This window comes from Balaenoptera musculus, chromosome 2 (genome assembly GCF_009873245.2).
Source record: "Balaenoptera musculus isolate JJ_BM4_2016_0621 chromosome 2, mBalMus1.pri.v3, whole genome shotgun sequence".
NCBI lineage: Eukaryota > Metazoa > Chordata > Mammalia > Artiodactyla > Balaenopteridae > Balaenoptera > Balaenoptera musculus.
Window position 1 is genome coordinate 126,162,007 of NC_045786.1, and position 24,209 is coordinate 126,186,215.

The 24,209-nt window shown below is 34.6% G+C and overlaps 1 protein-coding gene across 1 annotated transcript in view; it reads right to left on the minus strand.

The window, feature by feature from the left end:
• The window catches only part of MAP4K5 (mitogen-activated protein kinase kinase kinase kinase 5), a 144,854-nt gene that overhangs the window by 56,618 nt on the left and 64,027 nt on the right, over positions 1–24,209 (minus strand). Inside the window, 7 exon segments of the mRNA XM_036841713.1 lie at positions 10,232–10,348; positions 11,509–11,590; positions 13,905–13,967; positions 15,892–16,023; positions 19,508–19,580; positions 20,357–20,399; positions 20,821–20,868. Coding sequence (XP_036697608.1) covers positions 10,232–10,348; positions 11,509–11,590; positions 13,905–13,967; positions 15,892–16,023; positions 19,508–19,580; positions 20,357–20,399; positions 20,821–20,868 — 558 coding nt within the window.

Genomic DNA, 24,209 nt, shown 5'->3' on the forward strand with positions numbered 1-24,209 from the left:
ATCACCACTATAAGTGCAGTAACCATCTGTCCCCATACAAAATTAATATTATTGACCATATTCCTTATGCTGTGTATAATAACCCTGTGACTTAATTATTATATTACTGGAGGTCTGTACCTCTTAATACCCTTCACCTATTTTGCCCACACCCACAAGCCTCCCTTCTGGTAAACACCTGTTTCTTCTCTGTATCTGAGTCTGTTTTCATTTTATTTTGTTTTGCTTTTTAGATTCCACATATAAATAAGATCATGTGGTATCCGTCTGACTTATTTCATTAGCATAATAGCTTCTAGATCCATTCATGTTGTCAAAAATGAGAAGATTTCATTTTTAATGGCTAAGTGATATTCCACTGAATATATACACCATATCCTCTTTATCCATTAGGTTGCTTCCATATGTTGGCTATTGTGAGTAATGTTGGTACATGTATCTTTTCAAATTAGTGTTTTTGTTTTCTCCAGGTAAATACCTAGAAATGAAATTGCTAGATAATATGGCAGCTCTGTTTTTAATTTTTTGAGGAACCTCCATACTGTTTTCCATAGTGGATGCACCAATTTACAATCCCACCAGCAATAACACAAGGATTCCCTTTTTTTTCCACATCCTTGTCAACATTGTTATTTGCTGTCTTCTTAATGCTAGCCATTCTGACAAGTGTGAGGTGATAGCTCATTGCAGTTTTGATTTGCATTTCCCTTATGATTAGTGATGTTGAGCATTTTTCATGTGTCTACTGGCCATCTGTGTGTCTTCTTTGGAAAAAATGTCTATTCAGGTCCTCTGCCCATTTTTTATTCAGGTTTTTTTTTTGATATTCAGTTGTATGAGTTCTTGGTATATTTTGGATATTAACCCCTTATCAGGATATATCATTTGCAATATCTTCTCCCATTAAGTAGAAGACCTTTTCGTTGAGTTTTCTTTGCTGTGCAAAAACTTTTTAGTTTGATGTAGTCCCATTTGTTTATTTTTGCTTTTGTTTCCCTTGCCTGAGGAGACATATACAAAAAAATAATTCTAAGACTGATGTCAAAGGCCATACAACATATGTTCTTTTTCTAGGAGTTTTTATGGTTTCAGGTCTTACATTTAAGTGTTTAATCCATTTTGAGTTCTTTTTGTATATGATATGAGAAAGTAGTCTGGCTTGATACTTTTGCATGTAGCTGTCCAGTTTTCCCAATACCATTTATTGGGAATATACCACTGTATATTCTTGCCTCCTTTGTCATAGATTAATTGCCCATACAAATGTGGGTTTATTTCTGGGCTCTCTATTTTGTTTCATTGATCTATATGTCTGTGGTAGTGCCAGTACCACACTATTTTGATTACTGTAGCTTTGTGATATAGTTTGAAATCAGGGAGTCTGCTTCCTCTAGCTCCATTTTTCTTCCTCAAGTTGCTTTGGCTATTTGGGGTCTTTCGTACTTCCATACAAATTGTAGAATTGTTTGTTCCAGTTCTGTGAAGAATGCCATTGGTATTTTGATAGGGATTGCACTGAATCTGCAGACTGCCTTGGGCAATATGGTCATTTTAGCAATATTAATTCTTCCAATCCATGAGCACTGTATATTTTTCCATTTGCTTTTTTGTTGTTGTTTTTTTTTTTTTGGCTGTGCCATGGGGCATGTGGGATCTTAGTTCCCCAACCAGGGGTCAAACCCATGGCCCCTCCATTGGGAGTACAGAGTCTTAACCACTGGACTGCCAGGAAAGTCCCTATTCTTTCTGATGCAATTGTAAATGGGATTGTTTTCTTAATTTCTCTGATAGCTCTTTTTTAGTGTATGGAAATGCAACAGATTTCTGTATATTAATTTTGTATCCTGCAACTTTACTGAATTCGTTTATTAGTTCTAATAGTTGTTGTTTTCTTTTTTACTGCATCTTTAGGATTTTCTATATATACTATCATGTTATATGCAAACAGTGACAGTTTTACTTCTTCTTTTCTAATCTGGACTCCTTTTCCTTATGTTTCTTGTCTGACTGCTGTGGCTAGGACTTCCAATACTATACTGAATAAAAGTGGCAAGAGTGAGCATCCTTGTCTTGTTTTTGATCTTAGAGGAGATACTTTTAGCTTTCCACTGTTGAGCATGATGTTGGCTGTAGTTTTGTCATATAGGGTCTTTATTATGTTGGGTATGCTCCCTTTATACACACTTTGATGAGAGTTTTTAACATAAATGGATGTTGAACTTTGTCAAAACTTTTTTCTGCATCTACTGAGATGATCATGATTTTTGTTCTTCAGTTTGTTAACGTGGTGTCTCACATGGATTGATTTGTGGATACTGAACGATTCTTGTATCCCTGGGATAAATCCCACTTGATCATAGTGTATTATTCTTTTAACGTATTGTTGAATTCGGTTTGCTCATATTTTGTTGAGGATTTTTACATCTATGTTCATCAGTGATATTGGCCTGTAACTTTCTCTTCTTCCTTTTTTTTTTTTTTTGTGGTGTCCTTGTCTGATTCTAGTATCAGGGTGATTCTGGCCTTGTAGAAAGAGTTCACAAGCATTCCTTCCTCTGCAATTTTTTGGAATAGTTTGAGAAGGATAGTTATTAACTCTTCTCTAAAAGTTTGGCAGAATTCACCTGTGAAACTGTCTGGTACTGGACTTTTGTTTGTTGGAAGTTTATTGTATGACTGATCCTATTTCCTTAATGTAATCCATCTCTTCTTATTTTCTATTTCTTCCTGACTCAGTCTTGGGAGTTTGTACGTCTCTAGAAATTTATCCATTTCTTCTAAGTTGTCCATTTTATTGGTGTATAATTGTTTGCAGTATTTCCTTATGATTCTCTCAATTATCTGTTGTGTCAGTAGTAACTTCTTTTCATTTATGATTTTATTTGGATCCTCTCTCTTTTCTTCTTGATGAGTCTGGCTAAAGGTTTATCAATTTGTTTATCTTTTCAAAGGACCAGCTCTTAGTTTCATTGTTCTTTTCCATTTTTTTTTAAGTTTCTATTTCAGTTATATCTGCTCTGATCTTTATTATTTCTTTCCCTCTACTAACTTCTGGTTTTGTTTGTTCTTCTTTTTCTAGTTCCTTTAGGTGTATGGTCAGATGTTTGAGATTTTTCTCGTTTCCTGAGGTAGACATCTATCCCTAAAAACTTCCCCTTTAGAACTGCTTTTGCTGAATGCCATAGGTTTTGGATGGTTGTGTTTCTATTTTCATTTGTCTCCAGTTATTTTTTGATTTCCTCTTTGGTTTCTTCAGTGACCCATTGGTTGGTTAATAGCATATTATTTAGCCTCCACATGTTTGTGTTTTTTGTAGTTTGTTTCTTGTAGTTGATTTCTGGTTTTACACTGTTATGGTCAGAAAAAATGCTTGGTATGATTTCAATCTTAAATTTATTGAGCCTTGTTTTGTGGCTTACCATGTGACCTATCCCGGAGAAGGTAGCACTTGAAAGCATATATACTTTGCTGCTTTTGGATAGAATGTTCTATTTTATCTATTAAGTTCATCTGATCTAATGTGTCATTTAAAGCCAGTGTTTCCTTCTTTCTGGATCTTCTGTCCATTGATGTAAGTGGTGTATTAAATTCCCCTACTACTATTGTGTTACTGTCAATTTCTCCCTTTACATTTATTAACATTTGCTTTATATATTGAGGTGCTCCTATTGGGTGCATATAAATTTACAATTGTTACATCTTCTTGGACTGATCTCTTGATCACTGTGTAATGTCCTTCTTTGCCTCTTGCTACAGTCTTTGTTTTAAAGTCTAATATAAGCATTGCTACCCCAGCTTTCTACAGATTTCCATTTGTGTGGAATACCTTTTCCCATCCCTTTACTCCGTCTGTGTGTGTCTTTAGATCTGAAGTGAGTCTCTTGTAGGCAGTATATATAGGGGTCTTATTTTTGGGTCCATTCATCCATTCTATGTCTTTTTTAAAAAATTTATTTAAAAAAATTTTATTTATTTTTATTTTCGGCTGCACGCGGGCTTTCTCTAGTTGCGGCAAGTGGGGGCTACTCTTCGTTGCAGTGCACGGGCTTCTCATTGCAGTGGCTTCTCTTGTTGCACAGCATGGGCTCTAGGTGTGTGGGCTTCAGTAGTTGTGGCACGTGGGCTCAGTAGTTGTGGCTTGCAGGCTCTAGAGCGCAGGCTCAGTAGCTGTGGTGCACAGGCTTACTTGCTCCGTGGCATGTGGCATCTTCCTTAACCAGGGCTCAAACCCATGTCCCCTGCATTGGCAGGTGGATTCTTAACCACTGCACCACCAGGGAAGCCCTCAATATCTTTTGAATGGAGCATTTAGTCCATTTACACTTAAAGTAATTATTGATAGGTATGCAGGTGTTGCCATCTTGTTAACTGTTTTCTGGTTGTTTTTGTAGTTCTTTTTTGTTCCTTTCTTTTGCTCTCTTACCTTGTGATTTAATTACTAGCGGTATGTTTGGATTCCTTTTTCTTTAGGGTGTATTTATTATAGGTTTTTGGCTTGGGGTTACCATGAGGTTCACAGATAACAACAACAACAACACACACACACACAAAATTATTTTAACCTGGTAATCTCTTAAGTTCAAACACATTCTAACAACCCTGAATTTTTACCCCCTACCTCTGCCTCACATTTAATGCTTTTGACATCATGTTTTACATCTTTTTTGTTTTGTGAATACCTTAACTATTTACTGTGGATATAGATGATTTTACTATTTTTATTTTTTAACTTTCATACTAGCTTTATGAATGACTGGTCTACTACCTTTACTATATGTTTGCCTTGCCAGTGAGATTTTCCATTCGTAATTTTGATATTTCTAATAGTGGTCTTTTGTTTTTCACTTAGAGAAGTCCCTTGAAAATTTTTTGAAAGCTGGTTTAGTGGTGTTGAACTCTTAGTTTTTGCTTGTCTGTAAAACTCTTTATCTCTCCTTCAAAACTGAATGATAGCCTTGCCAAGCAGAGTATTCTTTGTTGTAGGTTTTTTCCTTTATCACTTTGAATTTAATGTGTCACTCCCTTCTGACCTGCAGAGTTTCTGCTGAAAAGTCAGCTGAGAATCTTATGGAAGTTCCCTTGTACATATCTAGTTGCTTTTCTCTTGATGCTTTTAAGATTCTCTATCTTCAATTTTTGACATTTTTATTATAATACGTCTTGGTATGAACCTTGGTTTCTCTTTTTCCAGGTTAGGAAAGTTTGCAGCTATTATTTCTTCAAATAAGTTCTCTGCTTCTTTCCCTCTTTTCTTCTTCTGGGATCCCTAGAATGTGAATGTTAGTACACTTGATATTGTCTCACGGGTCTCTTAAACCACCCTCATTAAAAAAAATTCTTTTCTTTTTCCTCTTCAGCTTAGGTGATTTCCACTACTCAGTCTTCCAGTTCACTGATCCGTTCCTCTATATAACCAAACTATTATAATTTCTTTCTAGTGTGTTTTTAATTTCAGTTATTGTATTCTTCAGCTCTGTTTGATTCTCCTTTATATTTTCTAACTCTTTATTAAAATTCTTGCTGTGTTCTTCCATCCCTCTCCTGCTTTCATTGAGCATCTTTACGATTATTACCTGAAACTCTTTATCAGTAGACTGTGTATCTTCTCTTTGTTTAATTTTTCTTGTGAGGTTTTGTCTTGTTCCTTTCTTTGGAACATAGTCCTCTGCCTCTGTTTGCCTAGTTCTCTGTGTTTATTTGTAAGTATTAGGTAGATCAGCTATGTTTCCTGAATTTGGGAGGAGTGGCGTTATGTAAGAGACATCCTATGGGACCCAGCAGCACACCCCTCTGGGCAGCAGAGTTATATGCTCTAGGCACGCCCCCTATGTGGGCTGTGTGGGTCCTTCTGTTGTGGCAAGGCTGACCACTGTGGGTGTGCTGGTGGGTAGGCATGGCCTCTGGCCCAGTTGGCTGCTAGGACCTTACTGGTGCAGGGTTCCAGGGCTGGTGTTGGTCTACTGGTGGGCAGGGCCAGGTTCAAAGGTAGCTAGCTATGGGGACCAGGGAAGCTTGGGGTTGGTGCCAGCACACTGGTGGGCAGATAAGCCCCCAGCACTAATAGGGTAGCGGGAGGACTCCAAAATGGTGCTTGTCAGCATTGATGTCCTAGTGGTAGAAAAAACTCCCCAATACAGCTATCGCCAGCATCTATATCTTTAGGGGGACTACCAGTTGTCTCCTGCTGCTCCAAGAGGTTCTGCAAGATCAGCAGGTGGGTTCCTTTCAAATTACTGGCTCTGTGCTAGGATTTGGACTATGTGAGACTTTGCATACGCCCCATAAGAGCAGAGTCTCTGTTTCCTACAGCCCTCTTGGCTCTCTTGTATGCAAGCCCAGGATGTCCTTCAAAGCCAGATGTTTTGGGGGCCCATCTTCCCAGTGCAGGACCCCTAAGCTGGGGAGCCCAATACAGGGCTCAGATGCTTTGCTCCTTGGGGAGAACATCTGCAATTGTAATTATCCTCCTGTCTGTGGGTCGCCTAACCAGGGAGGTGGGTCTTGACTATACCATGTCTCCACCTCTCCTACCCATCTCATTGTGGTTCCTTATTTATATCTTCAGTTGTGGAAAGTCTTTTATGCTAGTCTTCAGGTCATTCTCATAGATAGTTGAAATTTGGTGTGGCCATTGGAGGAGGTAAGTTCAAGGTCTTCAAGGCACCATCTATGCCACATTTCCCAAGAAAGCCTTTCAAGAAGTGTTTCTTTAAGATCAAGTCCCTCATTATAATCTAGATCTCACCTTCTCCTTCCTTTTCAAGGACTTTGCCTATTCACCTTGCTTCTTGACTCCTCTATCTCTAACTATTGGATCCTTTTCATAAGCATCCTGCTTAAACTTTTTTGCCCCATATAAAAAAAAAAATCAATAGCCAAAAAATAGAGACAGAAGACAGACAAATCCACTGTCAACTCATTTTCCTCCAACTACTGCTCTATCTTATCCCCTTCTTTGACAACTAAATTTCAAAAATAAATTTATCTTTCACAACTAAATTTCATAAATAAATTTATTTTTCAAACCACTCCAACCTAGCTTCACCTCTAGTATTCTTATATTATCCTTTTAAAAAAATATTTATTTATTTATTTGGCTGCGTTGGGTCGTAGTTGCGGCACGCCGGATCTTCATTGTGGCATGCGCATTCTTTCATTGCAGCACTCGGGCTTCTATCTAGTTGTGGCGCCCAGGCTCCAGAGCACACGGGTTCTCTCGTTGTGGCATATGGGCTCTAAAGTGCACAGGCTCAGCAGTTGTGGCATGCGGGCTTAGATGCCTTGCGGCATGTGGGATCTTAGTTCCCTGACCAGGGATTGAACCCACGTCCCCTGTATTGGAAGGTGGAATCTTAACCACTGGACCACCAGGGAAGTCCCTAAATTATCCCTTTAAAGTAATCAAACACCAACACCTAAATCCAAAGATTTCTTTAATGTACTTCTAGGCAGTATTCTTGTTGAAACTTTCCTACTGTCTTTTAATGTTCTTTATTAATCCTTTGCCATTCCTCTTAGCATACCAGATTTTTTAATTTGGGGGAGAAATTTCCCCCAAAAGCTGTCCTAGGCCTTCTTCTCATTCTACATGCTTCCCTTGGATGATCACATTTACTCTTTACGGTATCAACTACAACCATTATATCTAATAACTCTCAAATTTATATCTCTAGTCCAAACTTTTCTCCCCAAGCTATAACCACATATCTAACTCCTAATGAGACTTCTCCATTTGGAAATCTGGTACAACATTAAAATTACCATATACAAAACTGAACTCACCTTTCTTCCCAAATCTGATCTTTAGTATTTCTATCTCAACAAGTGGCACTTTTATATCCACCCAGCTGTTCAAGTCAAAATCTGGGAGTAACCCTTTTATCATGCCCCTCCCTCATTTCTACATCCAATCACCAACTCTCTCATATAATTCTTTAATTAGTTCAGTTTTTCCCATCCTTTCCCTACCATTCTATTACAAAACATCAGTATCTCTATCCTGGATAACTTCAACAGTCTCTTAACAGGACTTTAGGAATGAAAACACCACTCTGAAGTCAGAGATCTTTAAAGAAAAAAAAAATGCACATCTGATTACATCACTCCCTTACCCTTTAATGGTTTCTACTGCCCTTAAAGCCCCCAATTTTTTTCATTTGAAATGTCTAGCTTTGTGACCTCGTCTCCCACCAGATTCCTTCCTTGTTTTCTGCTCTAACAGACTAACTTTTCTTTAGTTCCTCAAGTATACCACACTCTCTCTTATCACTAGGGTTTTCAAACATGCTATTATTCCTTTTGCTCAAAACACTTCTGACTGGTCTTTTAATTACTATTTATCCTTCAGGCTTTCATCTTACATATTGCTTCTACAGTGAGTCCTTTCCTGTCCCTAAAATATGCCTGCATAGCACCCTGTATTTCCCATTTTGTAACAGTTATCACACTTGTAAATTATTTGTTGGTATTTCTAAATTTCCTTTGAGACCATTCTGTAAGTTCTTTGAAGATTGGGATCATGTCAATCTCATGCACTATTGTGTCTCCAACTGCCTGGAACAAGGTTTTGCATTTCAAGGACTAAAAACTATGGCGATATCATTAAACAGAAATAGAGAATTCCAAAGGTAAGAGTGGATTTAGGAAGCCTGGCAAAATTGTGTGGGGAATGAAAGAGGAGTTTAGTTATTTACATAACCAGTGAAACACTAATTGAGGAATCAAGTAATATCTAATGCTTCATTTAAACTATAACAATTTGAACAATTTTGAGCTTTTAAGAGATTAAAATCTTATTATTAATTATTACAAGTCTGCAAATGATGGCTTAAGTAAAAAAAAAAATCTATGTATGGCTGGTTTATTTAATATTTTCAATTAAAGTTCACTTAACAGTCAATAAAATATTCACTGGGTACCTTATGACATGACAAGACTATGTTATATACTAGACAATGATTAGTTTGCAAAGACTGTTTAATGACTATTTGTATTAAGTACATATATAGAAATGATGGTATATTAACTAAGAGTAGGTTCTAAAGTCAGTTTGCCTGGATCCAAATCTTGGTTCCACTACTTGCTAGGCATATGATCTCGGGCAAATGAAATTACTTCTATTCTTTCTCCTTCATTTCTTATTTGTAAAATGGGGATAGTAATAGTACATATTGCCAAGGACTGTTTTGAGTATTAGATGAGTTAACATGGAAATTATTTAGCCTAATACTTGGTACACGAAGACTACCCAATGAGTGTTTCGTAGTTATCATGATACTTATACAATATAATTTAAAACTTAAGTACCTGAGGTAGAAAATTTCCTTCAATAAATGGTAACACATAAAATTTAGTCCTATAGTCTCACCAGAACTGAAGATAGAGGTATAAAGGGAAATAAAGGCATAAAGAGAAATGAAGAGACAGAAATAAAAAGGAATCATAAAAGAGAGAAAGAGATACCAGTGAAAAAATACATTTGTGCTATATATAGAGAGGCATAAACAGGTACCCGACAATGGGCAGAAGTCCCTCATTCCTGATTTACAAGTTGTGTTGTTAAATATATTCAAAATAATTCTACATATTTTCAGAGAAGACAAGCATAGTTATGAATAGCTCTATATGTAATTACATAAGAAATAATAGTTTTGAATAAGTATTAGAAAATATAGCTTTTTCTATGGGAACCTCAGCTTAATTTAAAAAAATGATTTGTATTCTGTTTATGATCTGTGTAACAGAGAAACTAAAAAAAATGACCACATGGATTTCTAGGGAGTCTCTTTTGTGAAAAATAATATGTACATGTGCTCTGGTTAAACTTTTGTTCTCTTAGTGCAAAGCAATGCTCCTAAAACCTGTATTGTCTTGGAAAAGATCAAACTCTCACTACAGAAGCTGAGGTCTAGGGAGAAAACACTTGTGGATTTCGGGAGGAAAAAGGCACAGATGTGATTCTAATTGTAGATACCTCTTAATAACTTTAAGCAAACCAACTAAGAAAACAAAATGTTATAGTGCTAAGAAGAACAGTAATCCTAGTTCCTTCCCAAAACTAGGATTAAGAAAAGTATCAATTGGTAATTATGAGGACAAGTGTAGTTTACATTGCTAATTAATCTTTGTTACTAAATCTGTTTTAACTAACTTAAAAGAGTGAATTAAAAAACAAAGTCTAAGGCTACATTAAACATTTATTTTCAAATATTAGACTGCAAGCATTCCTTACCTCAAAGTCATCATCATCTCCTTCGGTGTAATGTGCATGGTTGTCTGGATTATTCACTTTGTCCAACAGTTCAACTGCTAGGGCCCTAGAGAGACCTGGCTGTCCTACAAATGTATGCTAAGTAAAAACAAAACAAAACAAAACTTCATGAGTATGCTTTTATATCTATGGCTCATAGAAATGGCTATTTGTTATTTTCCATTCAGTAACTATCAGAGACAAGCATATGGAAGCCTACTAATGCAAATAAATTAGGGAATGTATCAGTAAAACTATTAATCAGAGAATTCATAATTATATATTATAAAGCTAAAGAACCACTGTGAGGTAAATTTATAACATGAATAATTTCTCTATTTAAAGTTAACCAAGCCATGTTAGGTTGTCAAATTACAACCTTGGCTATAACAATGACATTTATTATGCATGTCATTATAATAATATGCAAATGAATACTGAGGTACAGTCCATATCACAATAAGAAAAAAAGCATCTATGTTTGCATAAATTTAATTCAATAAAATTATGTTAATATAGAAAGATACATAATTAAATTTTATAACATTTAAATAAAGTTTTCTTAGATTGTTATAATCAACTTTTTCTAATATAAAAGTATTTTATAAAGACATGCACACATAAGAGCATTCTACAAATTTACATAAGAAGCCAAGAAAAGCAATTAATTTTATTTATTTATTTTTTAAACATCTTTATTAGAGTATAACTGTTTACAATGGTGTGTTAGATTCTGCTGTACAACAAAGTCAATCTGCTATACATATACATATATTCCCACATCTCCTCCCTCTTGCGTCTCCCTCCCACCCTCCCTATCCCACCCCTCTACATGGACACAAAGCACCGAGCTGTTCTCCCTGTGCTATGCGGCTAAAGCAATTAATTTTAGATGAAAGCAACATTTTTAAGAGTTTTCTCCAAGGCAGGGGTTGGCAAACTACCGTCCATGGGCAAAATCTGGTGCACTGCCTCCTTCTGTAAATAAAGTTTTATTGGGTGTTAAAGCCATACCCTTCACGTATACTGTCTATGGCTGCTTTTGTGTTACCACGGCAAAACTGAGGAGATGCAGCAGAGACTGTATGGCCCACAAAGCCTAAAATATATACTATTTGGCTCATTACAGAATGTTTGCTGACCCCTGCTGTAAGAGATCACTAACATTTTTATATTAAAAATCTAAATACTATTGTTCTAGTGATACGTCTAATTACTGCATGACTACAGAAAATACTCCTATAAATTCAATGACTTACAGTCAGAAGTCTTTCAGCGGTTGGTCTTTTTTTGGGGTTTTTGGTTAGTGCTATTTTGACAAAATTATGGAATGTTGATGACCTTCAAATAAAAAGAGACACATACAAAAATATTTCACTAATATTAGTTCTTTGGTGTTACTAAATAAAATTAACTTACAAGCAGTTAGAAAGACTGAAACACATGATTTTTTTTCTTTGGCCTCTTAGCTCTATATAAGCCAAAAAACTAAACCCAAAGCACAGTATATTCCTTGGAGAATATACCAGCTTCATCTCTTAAGTAAAATGCAATAAGTCAACAGAACACTAATATATAATCTCTAAAACATACACTAAAAACTAGAAATGGGTAGGTGTGTCATCTATAAGGTTTATAACCTTGTGTTCTAGGTACCACTTAGGAGTCAAAATGACCTTTTCTCATTGCCTAATTTATACAGTATGTAAATGTTTTGTTACATCCAAGTTGTTGGGTGGCATGAGGTAGGGTGAGTAATGTTAAGAGACTGTTTAAACCCTTAAAAAGTCACTGAATTTCTCAGGAACATGGTCAAAGAAGAGGGAGTGATCTCTGTAAACAGATGAGTTTTCCTGCTACCTGTATTGATGAAATGGGAAAGGAAGAAGATATAAATTAAAGGAATCTGGGAATTCCCTGGAGGTCCAGTGGTTAGGACTCGGCGCTTTCACTGCTGTGGGCCCGGGTTTGATCCCTGGTCGGGAAACGAAGATCCCGCAAGCTGAGCAGCCAAAAAATTAATTAATTAATTAAGGGAATCATATTTTGATTATGAACTAAAGGCAAAGAGAGGTACTGCCGAGATTCCATTGGAGGAGGGACTGGGCAAGAACCAAAGAGAATAACCTTAATCATTACCAATGACAGCAACGACACAGCAGTTCTCTTCAGAGAAATCAAATCACTACATTACATTTGGTAGCTTGTGGCACACATATAATGGAGTGAGAAGGTACCTGAGACTGGCAAAGGTACTCCAATGGTAATGACTGTTCTGGAATTTGACTATGAACGCAGCTGTTTTAGCTAACAGTCATTTATTCCTGAATGAATATTCAGTCATTCCTGCCATAAAGTTCTCCAGTTCCAGTTGTTTAGGAACTTAGGCTAACAAGGAATAGGAAGAAACCCACGTCAATACAAAGGAATACAGCTAGCAGAAGGATATAAACTCCTTTACTTCTACAGTGTGATTTGCCTTTCATTCCTGGCATTATCCCCAGAATAGCCTGGCTCCTAAATAATACTATGTACATACAGACAGGCTAATAAACATAAAAAAGTGGTTTAGGGCTTCCCTGGTGGCGCAGTGGTTGAGAATCTGCCTGCCAATGCAGGGGACACGGGTTCGAGCCCTGGTCTGGGAAGATCCCACATGCCGCGGAGCAACTGGGCCCGTGAGCCACAACTACTGAGCCTGCGCGTCTGGAGCCTGTGCTCCACAACAAGAGAGGCTGCGATAGTGAGAGGCCCGCGCACCGCGATGAAGAGTGGCCCCCACTTGCCACAACTAGAGGAAGCCCTCGCACAGAAACGAAGACCCAACACAGCCATAAATTAATTAATTAATTAATTAAAACAAAAAAAGTGGTTTAGAACTTGTTTTGGGGACAGGCCTCTTAGAATCTGAAATAAGATACGGACTGTCTCCCCAGAAAAAATGAATACACATAAAGGATTCTGGGGGCTCATGGATTTCCCAAGATCTCCCAAGAGATGCATGTAATCTAGATGAAGAATTACTGAATTTAAGAATTTGGAAACTTTTATTTCCACAGTTTCTTTTATTAAATGTATGGAAAGACATTACTAGAAAAACAATTTTCAATTTTTCCCATCTAATTGAAGATGTCCTTACGGACTGTAATAGGCAAACTGCTTTACTTTGTACGAGAAACAAAAGATTAGGATGCAAATAAGTAATAACCTTTTGAATGTCAGGGAAAGAAGTAGAGAAAAGCCAGTAGGGATTGATCTTAAATGTCACTGTATCTGGGAAACCTTCTCCTATTACTTCTCATGGAAGTCAACATGTAATTAATGGAAGTAAAGGAATAAAGGGCAAAATATGAATCTCCAAAATCTTAATATATATATTCATTTCAAATCATTTCCTCAGCACACCTCCTATTCAAGCTGCCAAAAACTAATAAATGCTCAGAGTTTTATGAGAGAAGTACATTATAAAGGAACACTGACCAGAAAATAAACCTAGATCCTTGCAATAGCTCTGCAAGTAAATTATATGTGTAACTTCAGGGAAACTGTTTAATGCCTCTGGGTTTCAGTTTCACCACTTTTAAAATAAGGGAATTGAACCTCTGTCCCTTTCAGCCATAAAATGCTATAAATCTATATATATTCTATAACTCACCATTTTGTTTTGTCCTTTAGTTTCGGAGGCTGAAAATTACTTTTTGACATTAAGAAGAGGGCCCTGGAATAAAAATTTCAGTTAAAGAGCAATACAAAACACCTTTATTATTACATTTAATAATCAGAATCATATTCTGTAATGAATTTATGCAAGATTACTACGCATGTAGGTACTCATGACAACTGATATGGAATACGGAAATTAATATTTTATATTTTGGATACCCTATGAAAAATTTCTCCTGGTTACAGAGATGATCTTTAAGTTTCCAACAAGCTCTTATTCACATGGCAAAGCGACCAAATGTTTGAGAAGGTTTTTATTACCATACCATGACATATATAACTAGTGTTATATCTTAAGCACAAGTCTATATAATTGTGTATCATTCTGTAACACACAGAGATGATATGCTACTCTAACATTAGGTTGTATGTTTAACCAAAGATTAGCCTCTACAATTATTTTGGGTGAACAGGCAAATTATACCCACTTCCTAGTCTGTTTCCCCTTTTGGACAATAATTTTCCACATTCTCTTGTTATGAATGATACAGAAATCAACCTACAAGAGGACTTTCCTTCTCGATGAATTTACCTTTGACCAATTTTTTTAACGGACTATGGGGCTAGACGGATGGAGGATTTAAGAAGGAAGTTTTATTTCAGTATTTCCTACAAAACCCCATATTTCCAAGTAAACTCCTTAGTCTTTTTTTTTAAATACCAAAGATATTTTCTCTTTTTTAAAATTAAATGATTCATATATAAAGGAAAACCTTAAAAGAAAAAAAGCCTGATTCCTCCCACCTTAAGACATTATTTAAAATGTTCTGCTTTTCTTTTCGGTCTTTATCTAAATATTAACCAATTACTAAATTATTATAATAGGTAATATTATGTTCTGCTTTTTTCACTAATAATCAATTTTCCATGTTGCTTTGGTTTATATATATATATACATTAGCTGCCCTTAACTGCTAAATAATTTGCTTAACAATTCACCAACGAATGGACATTTAGATTTTCCCCTGTAATCCCTAAGTGAATAATTCTTAGCTTTTTCTTTTCTTGAATTATTTCCTAAGTATAACTTTCCCAATAGTGGAATCAGTGCAACATTTTTATTGCCCATAACAAATAACATCTAAATTATTTTCCTAAAGGTCTGTACTTAAGAGCATTTCAGCTAAAAGCAGATACCTTTGAACTTATATATCTTTAGGTACTTGTGAGGTTAAATAGTCTTCCATGTTTCTTTAGTATCTGGTACTTGCTCATAAACAATTTATCTTTTGCTCTTAGAGTCTTTGAATGAGCTACCTACGTAATATATAGTAATCTGCTGTCTATCATATGTTAGGAGAACACTCTCCTTATTTTGTTGATTTTCTTTTTAACTTTATACTATTTACATTAAAAGTTTAAATTAAAAAAAAAAAGTTTAAATTTTAGCCCAATTTATTTTTTCCTTCAAATATTAAAAACCCCTTCACAGTCTCTCAAATATTTTTTTCTGAGATAATATACTCTAAAATATAAATGATTATACTAAGCATCTACCTGCTCCTTATCCCTAGACAAAGTAAAAAGAAACAAAATCAAATGAGAATAGAAAAAAAACCTCATTTGCATTCTATCATCTGTTTATAGATCCACTTAGGACAAAAAAACCCATTTTTAATTAATAGAAGAATAAACAAAGACTTAAAAAGACTTTTTTAATGATAACTGCTATATCCTAGTATGATTTTTAAAGGAAATTTGTTACACGCTTCAGACAGTATAGATGATTCACTCTATGTTGTCTTAGAAGTAGCAATACAAGAGAGATCAGGTTTTAAGTAAGATTATCCCTAAGTCCCTCAGAACACTTTCACTATTTCAACATACTTTAAAATGAGCCTGGAATACCCAAGTTATGAGTATTTCACTCTCCCTGAAGACCTTACTAGTAACTGCATAATTGTAAATACTGAGAACACCTCATGGGATGAAGATCAAACATAGGTGGCTGAAGTTCTCCAAGTTCAATTGCTGTTATTCCTACTGCCCAGATATCACAGAGTTGGTTGTAGCCACCATTCTTTTCTACTGCTGCAACTTCTGGGGCCATCCTAGAAGGAATCAATTAATATAACATTTTTATTTTTAAAAAATGGTATGAAATCTGTTCTTTGTTATATTCACTAGACTTCTTGGAGGGAAAGAGGCTGAGAGGCATTTACTAGGAAAGAAGAAACTTATCTAGAAAAGACTTAATATAAGACCACATATATACACAGATACACACACTCTTTTAAAACTTATTATTTAAAAATTTTGAATCTTCTCCTCTGAATACTGTTGCTCTGAGGAAAAGCTGTGTTGTCTTACTTTAGTTTCTGTTTTGTGAATCTTGTTTTATAACATGGGAAAAGAAAAAGAACACCTTAATCTCTGTGAAGGTCAGAGAAAAGCTCCCAAAGGAGGAGAGATTTATAGAATGAATTAGCAGGGAGCTAAGGGGGCTTGAGGAACCTGGACATTTTAGTCAGAGGAAACAAGTACAAATGCAGGGGGATAGGAGAGCACGGAACACCTGGAAAGGTGATAGGACAGTGCTACTCAATGTATGATCTACAGACAGGTATGGGGCCATAAACAGCTTGTTATCAGTCTGTGATAAGTGCAGAAACTGAGAGTAGGTATTCTCATCCAGATAAATGATCATTTTTATAGTAATTTATTTTTAATTTATTTTATAAATGTATTAGTCTGTGATGGACAGAAAATGAAAAAAAAATAAAACAAGGTCATTCATCACAGTTTGAGAGGGTCTAGAACGTATTCAGAAAATAAACCTCAGAGACAGAGGCTAGATAATGAATGGTCTACTGATTATATAAGGAAGTTTAGACTTTACTATAAAAATGAAAGATTTAATTATGACATAAAACTCATGGCAACATGAAGGATAGTGTGAGAGGAGGTGAAACCAGAATCAGGTAGATGAGTTAGAAGACTACCTGAAAAACACAAGGGAAAAATAAAGGACTTTTCAAAGGCAGTGGCAGGGGGAATAGAATGAAAGGGGCTGACTGAAGAGATTGATTTGAGTATAAAATGCTTGTGGATACTGAAGTAGTGCTATTACCAAACAACTGTTGAGTATATATAAGACTGAAGGTCAATTGAGTAGCTGAGTTGGAGTTATCTATTTGGGAGTCAATGGAGTATAATGATAGCATGTGAAGTTATAAAGCATAGATGATATTGCTCAGGGGACATACTCTTTTATTTTTTGAATGTTTATAATTTTTAAATTATTTTTTATTTATGTTGAATATCCACAAGGTAGAAGTTGTTTTTATGTGCACTTAGGTTACACAAACTTATATAACACAATGTCTCTCAACTTAAGTATGGTTAAGGATATAAAACACCTATACCAAAAATGCAACATGTAGATGTACATGCTACATGCAAGTACTACATACATAATAATGGGTATAGGATTAAAGAGAAGAAAATGATCACCATGGAACAGGATTATTACAGGCAAGTTTCACAGAGTAAGGAAGTTGAGCTGGAATCCAGAGAAAACATATAGATTTCATCTCCTGTGCCCACTAGAATCAGTGGTGGCTAACTGAGCGCCAAATTGACCAGGACTGTTGTCAACAGTCGTGAGCCTATCCACCAACCATTCATCTTTTACAACATGATTTTTAATATCAGCAACTTATCCCATTGACTTGAATGACTGTACATAATTTCCTTATAATTCCTGTTACATATACATACTTTCTCTCAATTTTTCATTATTAAAGTAATGTGATAAAGCTTTTCATATATCAATTTACGCCTCTCTGATAAATTACTACAAGCAGAATTGAGACTAAAGAACATAAACATTGCTTAAGGTTTTTGAAAAACATTACTGCCAAATTATCCTTCAAAACTGTTCTACTAACTTCCACTTTCACTGTCAAATATTTAGTGATAGTCATAGGTATTACCCATGATTCCAAATATTTTTTAATTTGATAGAAAAGATTATCATTGTTTATTTAATGTACAGTTTTGGTCATCATTGGGGGAAACAATTTTCATATTTTATGAGATTTCATATATTTTAATAACTGCTTCTAATTAGCAGAAACATTCTTTTTATTGAATTGTTAAGAACTTATATATTAACGATATTAAAACCTAATCTGTCATATTTTATTTCTTGATTTGTTACTTGCCTTTTACTTTTGTTTAAGCTGGTAGACATACAGAAGCTTTAAACTTTCATGTAGTTAAATCTATCAAACAAATCTAGCAATGTTTTATACTTTTATGCCAAGAAAGGCTTACTCAACTCTTGAAGCAGTCAGTCACTGACAGTTCTTTTGGTTTCATCTTTATATTTAACTATTTCCATACACAACTTTTGAAAATCGAAGTGAGGATTTTTATTGTATAACTTGTGAATTTTATTTTTAAAGAAAAAGTATTAGCAATGTGAGTTTTAAAACTTTATATAGGGCTTCCCTGATGGCGCAGTGGTTAAGAGTCCACCTGCCAATGCAGGGGACATGGGTGCGAGCCCTGGTCTGGGAGGATCCCACATGCCATGAAGCAACTGAGCATGTGCACCACAACTACTGAGCCTGCGCTCTAGAGCCCACGAGCCACAACTACTGAGCCCACGTGCTACAACTACTGAAGCGCGTGCGCCTAGAGCCTGTGCTCCGCAACAAGAGAAGCCACAGCAATGAGAAGCCCACTCACCCCAACGAAGAGTAGCCCCTGCTCGCCACAACTAGAGAAAGCCCGTGCGCAGCAACAAAGACCCAACGCAGCCCCCCCCCAAAAAAAACCTTTATATAAAAACTTGCTAATGAGATAAAAAGACTGAACACATCAAATCTAGTATAAATATCATCCCTGATCAATAACTCTTTGAGGTTCCACCTACAATTTATTTTGGCATTAGGTATGAAGTATGGAGCTACTTTAAAATTCTTTCCAAATAATAAATTATCCAAGCACTGTATATTAAAGAATCCAATCTTTCACATAAACTTTAAATGTCACTTTTTATAATACTGATTAAATTATTTTACACATTAAGGTTTATTACTAGGCTTTTTATTATATTTCAATTATCTAACTTCATTAATGAAAGCAGTGTTTTAGAAAGATTATTTTGTTAGTAATTGGTAGGATGCATTAGAAGTAGGGTGGCTGGTGAGGACTAATGGTAGTGTAGGATGCATGACTTTTAACAAGAAAGTGAAGTCCTAGATTAAAATAGAAGCAATACCAAAGAAAGGGTAATAAAATGCAAAAGATTATAATGCAATTTTCTTTTGAAAATCTCCTACCTATGAGTCCTCTCAACACAGCATCTGAGGGACAGTAGGAATTATTAGCACTTTAACACAGGGAAAGCTGGACAATGGAAATGAGTACCAAAATTCCCTAATCCAATCAGACCTATGATAGTGTCAAGGAACATGCAAGTCTCCAGACTCCAGTCAAGTATGAATTGTATTACTAAGCAACAATGCTGATCACTAACCTTGAAGAAATAAAAATGCACAAAATTCAATTATAATAATATCTTACCAATAAGGGGTGCCAATGAAAGATTTTCTCTTGGCAATGGTAGCTGTTATTTTTGCAGCCACACCAAAGTCAGCTGGTGGGGAAAAAGAACAGAAAATTTTGGTTTTCAATAAAACCACCACCATTTCTATATTTCACACTCAGGGATGCCATTATTAATAATTCACATAGTAATACTAAAGAAATGTATATATACTGAACACCTAAATCTCTTCTTGCTTAGTTCAAAACATAATCATTAAAAGAAAGTAACTTATTGGTACTTTATTAGAATGAAAACATACTTTATTAAGAACACAGATAATAAAAAAATTTCCATTACAGGTACCTTGAGTTAAGTTGGAAAAAAAAAAAATCCACCTGGATTGCTTTTATTCTAACACAACCAGGTTAGAATTTTGGTGCTATTCTTAAAAGTCTCTTTTTCTATGTATAAACTTCTTTTATTGCTGTTAAACATGGTTGTAAGAAACTAAAGACTCATATAGTTCATTTTTGTCATTTAACACATTAGGGGATTTTACTCTTATTCTTCTTAAACTATTAATTTTGATGACTGAATAATGTTCCATAAGTTGATTTATCACAGTTTAACAGTTTTGCTACTGCTAGACCTATTTTTCCATTTTTTCCCTATTATAAATAATGTTATGATTAATACTTCAGCAAATATGGATTTTTTATCTTTAGGATTAACTTCCTTAAACTGAATAAAGTAAAATTACTGGGGCAAAAGATGAACATTATTGTGGCTCTTCATGTGAATATTAAATTTGTATAATGTTATTCTCATTTAAAATTATACTAAAATTTTTTGAAAAAAAATTTTAGGAATTTGAAATAACATACCTAATTTTACATCACCATGATCTGTCAATAAAATATTTGCACCCTAAAACAAAAATACAAATACCATTAAATTAGCATCATAAAATTCCTTTCAATAAAATTATCAATTTAAACATATTGAATTTATTTTTTATTATTATTATTCTTTTATTGAGGTGTAGTTGATTTACAGTGTTGTGCTAATCCCTGCTGTACAACAGAGTGACTCAGTTATACACATAGAGACATTCTTTTTTTTTTTAATCTTCTTTTCCATTATGGTTTATCTTAGGATGCTGAATATAGTTCCCTGTGCTATACAGTAGAACCTTGTTTATTCATCCTATATATAATAGTTTGCATCTGCTAATCCCAAACTCCCAGTCCTCCCCTCCCCCACCACCCTCCCCCTAGGCAACCACAGGTCTGTTCTCTATGCCTTTGAGTCATAAACACAGAGTTTAAATTGAGTTTAAAAAACTTACCTTGATATCTCTATGCATTTTGCCTTTAGTATGCAAATATGCAAGACCCTGAAGTTTAAAAAAAAATTATGCATTAGCAAAACTACAAACTTCACATCTAAATTTCTACTTAAAGATCTTATTGAATAAGAAAAACTAGAATGTCCTTTATTTGAGGGGAAAACACCTAGATGTGTTTCTTCTTATTAATCAATGTTTATTGTATTTTAAGACCTCTGAATTCATTTTCTGATAAAAATCAGAAATATTTTTCTATAACACCCGTCACCACAATCAAGATAATGAACATATTCATCACTCCCAAAAGTTCCTCCCACACATAAACACTGATATACTTTGTTGCTATAAATACTTTCAAAATTTTCTAGAGTTTTACGTAAATGGAATCATACAGTATATTCTTTTTCATCTGGCTTCTTTCATTCACAATAATTAATCTGACATTCCTTGTTAATGTGTTATCAATATTTCATTCTTTTGTATTACTGAGTAGCATTCCACTGTACAGATATTACAGAATTTGTTTATTTATTCACTTGTTGATAGACATTTGGGTTGCTGGGTTGTTTCCAGCTTTTGGCTATTATATATAAACCTGCTTTGAAGATTTATGTCAAGTATTTGTATGATTTTTCCCTCTTGGGTAAATACCTAGGAGTATAATGGCTGGATCAGATGGTGGTACAAGTTTAAACTTTTAGGCAACTGCCAAACTGTCTTCCAAAGCAGCTGTACCGTTTTACATTGAAACTAGCAGTGTATGAGAGTTCCAGTTAATCCACATTCTCACCAACCTTCCGAAGGTTAGTCTTTTTAATTTTAGCCATTCTAATTGGTATGTAGTGGTATCTCATTGTAGTTTTAATTCACACTTTTCTAATAACTAATGATATTGAGCATCTTTTCCATGTCCTTATTTGCCATCTATACAGCTTCTTTGGTGAAGCATCTGTTTAAATCTTTTGTCCATTTGTTTATTTGGTGGTTGTTTTCCTATTATTGAGTTTTGAGAGTTCTTTATATACTCTGGATATAAGTCCTTAATCAGATTGATACTTTGCAAATATCTTCCTCTGGCCTGTAGCTTGTCTTTTTATTCTCTTAACAGTGTGTCTTGAAAAGCAGAAGTTTTAAATTTTGACAAAGTCAAATTTGCCAAGTTTTTCTTTTATGGATCATGCTTTTTGTGTTATGTCCGAAAAGGCTTTTATTAACTCAAGACTGCAAAATTTTCTATGTTTTCTTCTAGAAGTTCTAGGTTGAGGTTTTATATTTATATTTATATTTATATATGTTCAATTATTCCAGAACCATTTATTGAAAAAACTATCCTTTCTCCTTTGAATTGTCTTTTCACCTTTGTCAAAAATCAGTAGCCATATATGCATGGAATTACTTCTGGTCTTTCTATTCTGTTCCACATTGACCTTTGTGGGAAAGCATCTAGTCTTTTACCATTAAACATGATTTAGTCATAGGTTTGTCTTAGGTGCTCTTTAGCAGGCGGAATTAGTTCCTTTCTTTTCTCAGTATGCTAAGAATTTTTATCAGAAATAAATGTTGGATTTAGCTAAATGCTTTTTTGTGTGTCTATTTAGATGATCACATGGTTTTGCTTCTCTTTTTGTCTGCTAATATAATCAATTACTTGAAATGATTTTTGAATGTTAAATCAACACTGCGTTCTAGGATAAACCTCACTTGTTTATGATGTATTACCTTTTTATATATTGTTGGATTACCTTTGCTAACCTTTTACTTTCCTTTTTAATTTTTGTATCTATTAAACGTTCATGAAGGATATTAGTTCACAGTTTTGTTCTTTTGTAAAGTCTGATTTTGGTTTCAGAGCAATGCTGACCCATAAGATGATCTGGGAAGTATTCTCTACTCTTCAATTTTCTAGAAGAGTTTGTGTTGAATTGGCATTATTTCTTCCTTAAATGTTTGATAGAGTTTATCCATGACATCATCTGGCTTGGACTGTTCTTTGTGGGAATAGATAGAGGACTATCCAGATGATTTCTAATTGAGCTATGACAGTTTGTGCCTTTCAAGGACACTGTCCATTTCCATTTCATCTAAACTGCAGGCTTTTTTGGAATAAAGTTGTTCATAATATTCCTTGGCTACTAAATATCCTTGTCATCCTTTTAATATTTGTAGATTCTGTCATAACGTCCCCCCATTCATTCCAAATATTGGTACTTTGCATCTTCTCTTTTTATTTTTCCTGATAATCTGATTTATCAATTTTATTGATTTTCTTAAAGAATGAGATTTTGGTTTCATTGATCTTTCTCATATTATTCTGCTTTCTATTTCACTGATTTCCACCGTGATCTTTATTATTTCCTTCCTCTGCTTACTTTGGCTTTAATTTGATCACCTTTTTCTAGTTTCTTAAGGTGGAAGTTGAGGATTTTGTTCTGTGAGTTCAACTTTTTTAGATTCTACATACAAGTATTCATCTTTCTGTGCCTGGCTTATTTCACTTAGCATAATGTCCTCCAGGTTCATCTGTGCTGTAACAAATGACAGGATTTCTTTTTTTATGGCTGAATAATACTCCACTGTATTTATAAACCATGCCTCTTTATCCATTCACCGGTTGACAGACACTAGATGTGGAACTTTGTCAGCATAAGAGAATTTTAAAATTGGAACTAATATCTTGGAGGTCATCCCTTCTACAGCCTCATTTTATACTTGGGGAACTACAACCATAGATGAGATCATGGTCATATACCAGGGCCAGACTGCAAACACAAGTTTTTGTTTTGTTTTCTACCTCCTTTCAGTACTCTGTCCATTACTTAAAGAGGCAGTGACCTTTGGAAATTAAAACATAAAGAACACTAATCTGTCAACAATCTTCTGCTCTGAGTGCATGATTAGGTTTCTATTTTATATGGATACCAAAAAAGCAGATTTCTTTGTTATGTAAATATTACAGAAATATAAATTATTTATATATATGTTTACTTTCATATATCTAACAATAAAATTTTAAAGCATGTGGAAACCAACTCTTTTGGAAATGACTAAAGCTTTCTCTTAAATCAGGTCAAATTCCCAATTTCTAAAATATGGAAGAATAACATATAGAACATCAATTTCACTTCTAAACAAATTACACAATCTAGGAAATGTAGAGATAGAAGCATCAATTAACAAGTATCAGTTGTGAATTGCCAAAATAAAAAACACAGTCCCTACTACTTAATCTTGTTTCCTAAATTAAATGCCTTAAAGTATATGAACAAAAATATTAACTGCTAATTTTTTCAATGAGTAATCTTTCAAGGAACTAACAAAATAAATTGGAAGAAATGCTGCATACTCTATATACCTATTGAAGATTCATAACCTACCTTTAACATACTAAA